This window comes from Monoraphidium neglectum (assembly GCF_000611645.1).
Source record: "Monoraphidium neglectum strain SAG 48.87 unplaced genomic scaffold scaffold01120, whole genome shotgun sequence".
NCBI lineage: Eukaryota > Viridiplantae > Chlorophyta > Chlorophyceae > Sphaeropleales > Selenastraceae > Monoraphidium > Monoraphidium neglectum.
The window spans coordinates 8,296-16,989 of NW_014012508.1; the positions used below are offsets into that span (position 1 = coordinate 8,296).

The 8,694-nt window shown below is 65.5% G+C and overlaps 1 protein-coding gene across 1 annotated transcript in view; it reads right to left on the bottom strand.

Annotated features, from left to right (window-relative positions):
- The window catches only part of MNEG_6717 (hypothetical protein), a gene marked incomplete at both ends in the record, with an annotated part of 6,121 nt that extends 2,430 nt beyond the window's left edge, over window positions 1-3,691 (bottom strand). Inside the window, 6 exons of the mRNA XM_014044811.1 lie at window positions 10-445; window positions 665-1,821; window positions 2,001-2,243; window positions 2,462-2,562; window positions 2,763-2,901; window positions 3,689-3,691. Coding sequence (XP_013900265.1) covers window positions 10-445; window positions 665-1,821; window positions 2,001-2,243; window positions 2,462-2,562; window positions 2,763-2,901; window positions 3,689-3,691 — 2,079 coding nt within the window. The remainder of the gene's footprint in view (window positions 1-9; window positions 446-664; window positions 1,822-2,000; window positions 2,244-2,461; window positions 2,563-2,762; window positions 2,902-3,688) is intronic.
- Window positions 3,692-8,694: the final 5,003 nt, after the last annotated feature.

An 8,694-nucleotide genomic window follows, 5' to 3' on the forward strand; every position in this document is an offset into this window, starting at 1 on the left:
GCCCCGCACCGCAGCCACCGGGTCCGAGCACAGCGCGACCGCCGCCGGCCACAGCACGTCGACGATCGCCGCCCGCCCCGACGCGCGCGCGAGGCGCCCCAGCTGCGCCGCGACGTCCCGGCGCAGCCGCCACGCGCGACAGCGCTCCCCCTCACCGCCGCCGCCGCCGCCCCCGGCCCCGCCGGCCGCCAGCGCCAGCCGCGACAGCACGCGCAGCAGCGGCTCGCGGCCCGCCGCCGGCAGCGCCTCCAGCAGCGGCGGCGCCGCGGCGACGAGGGCGGCGTCGACCCAGGGCAGGTGGTTGTGCAGCGTCGTCATCAGGGCCGGCAGCAGGTCCGCCTGCACCACGCCCGGCCCCAGCGCGCGCGCCATGGCAGGCAGGGCGGAGACGAGCTCCTGAAGGACAGCGGGGTCTCGAGACGCCTGCAGGTGGCCGAATGCTGGCCTGCGGGGCGGCAGAGGGGGAGAAATCGGGCGGGGCGGGGCAGGCCGGGGTTGGGGACGTGCCGGCAAACTGTGACGGTACAGGGAAGTTGGCGGCAGCGGGTGCGGCGCGGCCAGACCGGGGTAAGTGATGGCAGGAGCACGGCAAGAGCGGCGACAAGACCGGCGGATGGCCGGCACGGAAGCTGGGCGGAAGCCGCCGGTGGGGCCGCTCGCTCACCGGACGTCCTCCCAGCGCTGCGGCCCCATGCGGCTGGCGACGGCCCCCAGGCTCTGCGCGCACGCCAGGGCGACGCTGATCTCATAGATCACGGTCGTGCTCGACCCCATGGCCACGAACCGCCCGAGCAGCTGCCCGCTGAGCTGGCACGGCGGCAGCGCCAGCAGGCAGGGCCCGAGGCCGCTGAGGGCGGTGACCTTAACCCAGTGGCTGCTGTCGGCGGTCACGCAGTCGACGCACGCGCGCAGGGCCGCCCAGCAGGCGTGCAACTCCGGCTGCGACTCAGCGAGGCCGCAGGGCGGGCCCGTCTCTGCACCGCCGCCCCCTGCCGCAGTGGCGGCGGGCGCCCCGTCACCGCCCTCCGGCGCGGCCGCCGCGCCGCCGGCGGGCTCCTCGGCGGCAGCGGGCGTCGCCGTCGCCGCCCCCGCCTTCGCCGCCGATGCCGCGGCCGCCGCGCAGGCGCCCCGCTCGTCCGCCCGCGCCGCGCGCGCGCGCAGCGCACCGGGCGACGGCGCGTCGGGCGACTCGTCGGATGACGAAAGCGACGATGATTCGGAGGACCCCGGTGAATCCAGGGCCGGGGGGTCGACCAGGAGGCTGCTGCTGAGCGGGTGCTTGCCCATGCCGCCCGCCGCCACCGACGCGCGCTTGAAAGGCGCCGCCCACGCGGACGACGGCGCCGAGGAGCTCGCAAACGCGGCCGCGCCGGCGCGGTGGCCGCCGCGCGGGTGCAGCTGCTGCTGGTGCCGCGGCGGGACCGAGTGGCGCGCGTCCCCCGCGTCCGCGCCGCCGCCAATGTGCGCGCATCCGCCGGTGGGCGCGTCCCCCAGCGGCGCGGCGCCGACGCCAGTGACGCGGCAGCGCGGCGGCGCCGCCGTAGCTGCCGCGCAGCCGCCCTCGCTGAGGCAGCACCCGGCGCGCGCCCCGCACGCGCTGCACACGCAGCACTCACCGGGCCCGCAGCCGCGGCAGCCGCCGCCGCCGCCGGCCTGGTGGCGGTGCAGCTTGCCCGCCAGGCGCGGCAGGTCCAGCGCGGCCGCGCGGCGGACGCGCCAGTTGTTGTCCCGGCAGAGCTGCGAGAACCACGGCAGCAGCGCGCGCTGCCACAGGCCCACCGGCAGCCGCTCCGCGACGAGGCTCATGCAACACGCGATGGCCTGGGGGTTAAAAGGGCCACAAAAACGCCGCGCGCATTAGTCATTGACAGGAGCATCGCGACGTCGCGTGGCGCGGCGTGACGCAACCGCCGGCATCCGCGGCGGCGCGGCCAGCTGGCGGCCGAGCGGCGCGCAAACGTGCTCTGCGCGCCGGCGTGGCGCGCGTGCAGGGGGCCCACCTCGCGCACTGCAAAGTCCCGGTGGCTGCACCACCGCTTCAGCAGCTCCGGCGCCCGCGCCTGCAGCGCCGCCTCGGGCCAGCTGGGCGCCGTGTGCGCGAACAGCCGCGCCGCCTGCACTTCGGCGTCCTCTGCACCCTGGGCCTCCAGCTTCTGGATGGCGGCCCACGAGGCTGCCGCGGCCGATGCCGGCGGCAGCAGCGCGGCGAGCTGTTGGAACGCCACGATCGACTGGCGCGCGACCTGCGAGCCGGGTGCGAAAGCGGGAGGGACGCCAGGGGGCGCGCTGACTTTCCATCAATCAAGGCGTCAGGAGGGGAAACAAGCAGCCGCCGGGTCCCCAGACTGGCGCATGCCCAGTCGACTGCACCAATATGGCTGTGCGCCTCCGCCCCAGCTCGCTGGACCCCGCCCGTCCGCGGCCAGCTGCCGCTGCGGAGCGCCGCACCCGGGCCACGCACCTCATCGCTGTCGTCCAGCGCGGGCGCGAGCAGCAGCGGCAGCATGTGGCGCTGGATGTCCAGCTCAGCGCGCGCTGCGCCCTTTGACCGCAGTGCCGCGCCTGCGCATGCGCCAGGAAGGAGAAACGATGCCCCGTGGGACGGACAGCGGAAGCGGCCCCGAGGCGCGGCGCTTGACTGCGCCGACCGCGTGCGCTATCTGCCGGCAAGGCCGTTGCCGCGGGCGTGAACGGTTCACCGCTGCAGCGCGCGAGCCGGTGCGCTGCGGTGTCGGTTGGCGCCTGATTGCGCGCGGGCTCACCCAGCTGCGGCATCTGGCGTAGTGCCGCCAGCCGCACGTCCTGCTCTGCATCGCCTATCAGGTCCTCCAGAAGCCGGCCCGCCAAACATGCTGCGGCGCACTCATCATATCCTGACGCCTCGGCCGCCGCCGCGATGCCCTGCACATGAGCGGCGAAGCAAATTTCAGCAAGGGCAGCAGCGGCGGCGCTGCAGCGGGCAGCCACAGGCAGCACGCGCATCTCGGCGTAGGGGCATGGCGATGCATGGTAAGATCCTTACAGAAACCGTCGATAAGACGGCCGCTTGGCATTTGCTGTGAGCGCGTCGTTGGCAGCAGCCGACGGGTGTGCAACACCAGCACGCCGTTGCCCACCTCCACGTGAGCGAGCCTTTGGATGGCGCGGCATGCGGTGTTTCTACTCCGCTCTGCTATCACTGATAGCGGCGGTGCCATAGCGTCCTGTCGAGGCGCAGGGTAGTTCATTGATGAGTCGTGGTCACGGCCACCAGCACAACTTCTATTATTGAAATAAATCTTTACCTCATCTATCGTGTCTTGAGGCTGTGGGGATAGGGGTCCCCACCCCCTTGTCGGGGATGCCAATGGGGAGCTTGATAGCATCATTGTGGCGGCCCCCGCCATGGAAACGTAGTTTTGTACGAAAACATCTTCATCTGCAGGGCGTCTCTGGGCCAACCGTGTTTGTGTGCGCTTGCCGTCAGGGCGATCCACGCTGTGCCCCCCGGTTTCCCATCAGCTCTGACAGACGACGCCCACAGCGCATACATCTGCGGCTTGGCGCTTACCAGGGCGCTGGAGCCTGGGCACCGCTGTCCAGTGGTTCAGAACCGCCTACCAGGGCTTGCGGCTGTGCCGCCATCACGGCACAGCGCACCCTTTTTGTCCAAAGCCCGATATTTGCGCACGGCAGCGGCATGACGCACCATCTGGTAAACTATTGTACAATTCAAACCACTGTGCATCGATGGTGTAAATGGTTGCACGCACAACCCATTTCACGAGATGCACACAGCATTCAAGTTACAACTCGGCTGCAGCTACCGATGCAAGAAGCTTGTCGACCACTGCCGCGTGCGCCTCCGCCTCAACCGCTCCGTCCAGCCCGCAGCCGCCCGCTTCTGCCGCCACTGAGCGCAGCTCCATGAGGTTGTTCAGGGGCGGCAGCTCGATCGAAGCCAGCCTGTTGGTTGGGTCACGCGCAGGGGTTTTCTGCTGAGTGCGCGAAAAGGTGCGTTACTATCTGCCTGCGTGTCCAGGCCAGCAGCAATTTTGGGTCCAGTTGCGACTGTTTTGCGTTGCAGGTCGACCAGCAGTATTGTGCTCAATCTACCAAAGTCCCCTTGCCGCATCATCGCGCTCGCTGCGCACCACTCCTGACGCTCCAGCAGCTCCATCAGCAGCTCCCGCGCCTCCGCCACCACAAAGCTGCGGCCCCCGCAAGCCTGCAAGCAGGGGCCCACGCGCGACCAGCCCAGCCCGCACCAGCGTGTCAGCGAGGGAAACACACGCCGCGCAAGCTTTGTGTACGTGGGCGTCCATCATGCAGAATGTGGCATGACCAGGCCCAGTTTGCTTGTGGCTTTGCCTGTGGCATGGCGAGCCTCACACATGTGCGTGGTTGTTTGGACCATCCTTGATGCAGCACGCATCAAGGATAGTCTAGCCCTGTGCGCCCCCCCCCGTTTCTGCCCTCCCCTCCAACTACCCCTGGTGATGTCAACTGTTCCATCAGCAGGCAGGCGCGGGCGGCTGCCTGGAAAGTGGCATAGTCCACTGTCAGCCGCGATAGGTCGGAGCATATCTGCGGATTGGAGCCAACTATTCGTGTGAGGCAGCAGGGATGGTTGGCCCCCACTAAGTAACACCACCAGGCAGGTGAGGCCTTGTGAGGATAAATATCATAGTCGAGGGTGCAGCTGATGAGGTACATGCACTGAGCGCCACCCGGTAAGATGCTCGTGCACATGCTGCAGGCCACCAGTGCGTCTCGCAACGAGGTGCGCACCCGCTGCAGTTGCACGGCCAGCTGGGGGCGCAGGCTGGATGTCAGAAGAGACACACAGGCCATGAATGTGTCAGGGCAGATGTCGTCGCCGCCTGGAAGCATGCAGAGTGTTGCCAGTGCGTGTGCAGGGGAGCGATTGATGGGTGCAATATGAGGGCTTCTTGTTGGGCAACAAGGCCCAGTGCGCCACAATTGCAACCCAAATAGGTACTCCTTGCAAACTTTTGAAGCATTGCAGCCTATTCTTCTCATTGGTCCAAGCCTCACCCACCCTCTGCCAGTATGTTGAATGCCTCACACAGGTTTTCACTGAAGTTCGATGCCTCTGGAGAGCACAACCGCAGCCGCCGGTATGCGGCTGCTGCGGGCGGCCCGCCATACGCACGATCTGCAAAACTTCAACGGCAGATAGTGTGCACGCATCCCTCGCGTTATGTCGCAACGAAGGGCCAAAGGTGCGCGCGGCTGTGGGCACGCGGCTGTCTTGGGGCGGCAAGCGACAAGCTGTGTCGCGCCCCACCACGCAGGCCAGACGCTCACTACGCGGCGAGGTGCAGGAGAGGGTTGCTGGGGCGGCTCTGCAGGATGGGCAGCATCCCTGCATGCAACTCTGACGCTAGCACCTCCAGGCGTGGATCGTCGCAGCCTGCGGCGCGCAGGAGCAGCCCGAAAGCAGTGCAAAGTTCTGGGATGCGGACGCTCCAGCTCCAAAAAGCATGTGTTCTTCCTGCGTGGTTGATGCTATGTCCTGTCCTTGGCGTTGGTCTCTTACCACTTGCCGTGGAGGCCATCGACAGCTGAGCTCGCGGAAAACGAATCACGAATTTGCTGCGTGCCACGACGCGGATCTCAACTGCCCTTTACTGATCATGCACTACGGTAGTTGCGATTACGAGATTTTGTTTGATCCGTGTGAGCGGTACTTTTGAAGCACACTGATCTTGACTCATTGACCTTGACCGGGTGCAGCTCTGCACGTGCAGCCTGCCCACCAGAGGGTCAGCCACACTGTTAGGCTGGAGATGGCATCTGTCTTGGGCCGTGACGTTGTTGTCAATCATCCTGTTTGTGCTTCGATAAACATCACTGTTGGCCAACCATGCAAGATATTGCGAACGCGCTGCAGGGTGTCGCGTGTTGGGGCCAGCCAAAGGACCGGGCAGGGCGGCAGACATGGTGTTCATACAGTTTGAAGACTTGGAATCAGGAATGAAGCAGCCTTGACACACATTTTGGCCCGAAGCGCTCCCAGGTTTGCGTGCGCTGTGGCACCGCACTGACAGTGTCAGGCAGTATGGTGGTGCAAACCCATGGTGCAGAGTGTGCACCCACCCCCTATGCCACAGCATTCTTTTCAACTGAATTGAACGCTATTTCTACCACGCAAAATTCTGATGTCATGCCAAGCATTTAGTGCAGCTGTTGCATGTAGGCATGCACATTAATTCAGTCACCCGCATGTGAAGCATATGCTGCTCGGCTTGCTCCTGCAAGAACGGGTAGTACCGCTCTATTGAATCGCTAATATCTATACAGTATAGTGAATGCTGGTGGCAAGCGCATGTGACTGGCGTGTGGAGGCAGTTGAGGCATGTCGCATGTGCGTGCTTCATGCCGCACAACCCTACTGTATTTCTCGCAGCGGTACATCAATTGGAAAGATAATTGGATATGGCGCCACGCGGCTCATGCAGCGGGGGCAGCGACAGAAGCAGCAGCAGAAGCGAATACAGCAGCACCTGCATTGAGGACAGCAGTGGCATCAGCGGCAGCATCAGCGGCGGCATCAGTGGCGGCATCAGCGGCAGCATCAGCGGCGACATCAGCCGCGGAAGCGGCCGCGGCAGGAACGGCAGCAGCGGCCGCAGCTGCAATGGCGGCAGCACCAGCGGCAGGAGCAACAGTGCGCTTGCACTACCGCCTTGGGATTCCCTTGTTGTAAACGGCTTACACCCTGTGAGACACGCTTGCCTCGGCCCTCATGCTGACGCCTACAATACCCAAACGCATCCATTCAATACGCAACAAGGGCGCCACGCGCAGCATGCACTGCAGGCGAGCAGCATCAGACGGTATCATACTAAAACTTTGACCGCCACTAGATGCATGGCAACCAGTGTGCTGGGTTCAGACGCCTTGCATGCCGTGTTTGAACTCGTGTAGCAGCTGTGGTGCACGGCTCACTGGGTGCCGCCATACCGGTACGCGCTAGAGGCCGTGCCGCGCGAACAACTGTTCAGTCGACTTCTCGCCTGCATCAAGCTATGGAACAGATTGTTTTGCTGCAGCAAAGATGGCCAGGGAGGCTGTCGTCTTTGATCACGACAGTGCGGCCTTCGCGAACGACGAGTTTAGGATCTTCCACTTCAAGGCAAGTGTAAATATGTGATACAGGGTGTATCTTTTTGTTGCCGGTGCTCACGACGTCCTCGCGTGCGCAGGTGAAGCGCTGCCCGCGTGCCAAGCCCCATGACTGGACGCAGTGTCCGTTCGCGCATCCTGGAGAGAAGGCTAAACGCAGGGACCCACGCCGTTATCGCTACAGCGGCACAGGTGCGACCATTGGACGCTATGTGCAGCCGCGCGCTGTACGCTGTGCATGCTGCTGCATGCAGCACTGCCTGCCCTTGCACGGACCACCGTATTAGACTGACTCGCCGTGCGCTGTACTCTCTTGATCGTCACCCTCCTTCACAGCCTGCCCGGAGTATCGAAGAGTGAGTCGGAAGGCCGGCGGCGGGCGTGCAGGCTTTGCTGTGGTGGGCGCCGACACGCTCAGCAGCGCCCATGCTGCATTTTCCATAAGCGTGGCCACAGGGCGAGCCACTGGCACCAAAAATCAATCACAATCACGATCATGCTCACATGTACTTTGCAGAATGGCTCATGCCGGCGAGGGGACGCGTGCCCCTTTGCGCATGGCGTGTTCGAGTGCTGGCTGCACCCTTCACGATATCGGACCCAGGTGTGTGCCGCGCCCGCATGGCGCAGAGAACCAACCAGGACCTGCATGTGCGGATCAACCAGACTACCACAGTGCCCATGCATCTGCACCGCAGACCACTTTTGCCATGCACCTGCCGCCATGCCCACGCCTTGCACCCCTGTTGCCGCCGTCACGACTCACTCTCCCCCCCCCCCGCCCATGATGACTGAGCGATTCGTTGTTCCGCCGTCCCCCTTCCCCCTGCTCGCGTAAGATGTGCACTGACGGGACGCAGTGCAAGCGGCGAGTGTGCTTCTTCGCGCACTCCGAGGGGGAGCTGAGGAAGCCAGAGGAGGACCCCGTCTGGCTGCAGCAGCAGATGCAGGACGAGGCGGCGTCTGGTGCGCGCCCGGTCCGCGGCCGAGCGCCACGGGGCTGCCTGCCGTCGTAAGCGGCCGGGACTTGCGATCGCGGACCGCGCGGCTGCGGCTGCGGCGCTGCCACGCAACTGTGAGTAATGGGAGCCCCGCCCTTCACGCACAGCTGACGGCCTCCTTCCTCGTGCCGTGTCGGCCGCCGCGCGCCCGCAGATCAAAACGCGCAGCAGCAGGCAATGCAGGGATTTTCCGCGATCCTCGACCAAACCGGCGGCGGTGAAGGCGGCGCAGCCCCCACGGCGGCGCAGGGCATGGAGGTGAGGCGTATGGCCGTCAGCGCACGGAAATCAGGCCAAGGGAGACAGGAAAACGGAAGCAGGGTCGCGCGCCGCTGCTGCAGTGTGGCGTTAGCAAAGGGGCGACGTCGCAGCAACCCTTGCTGTCCTGCCTTCCTTTGGGGCAACTATGTTGGTGCCAAAGCTATTCAACAACCAGCATTGGTGTTGGACAGCCGCATGACGAGTCGGCAGCAGCGTGTCCCCGCTCACGCCCCGCCCGCCACGCCCGGCCCGCAGACCCTGCAGAAGCTCCTGAACGCAGCGACGGCGCCCACGCCAGCCC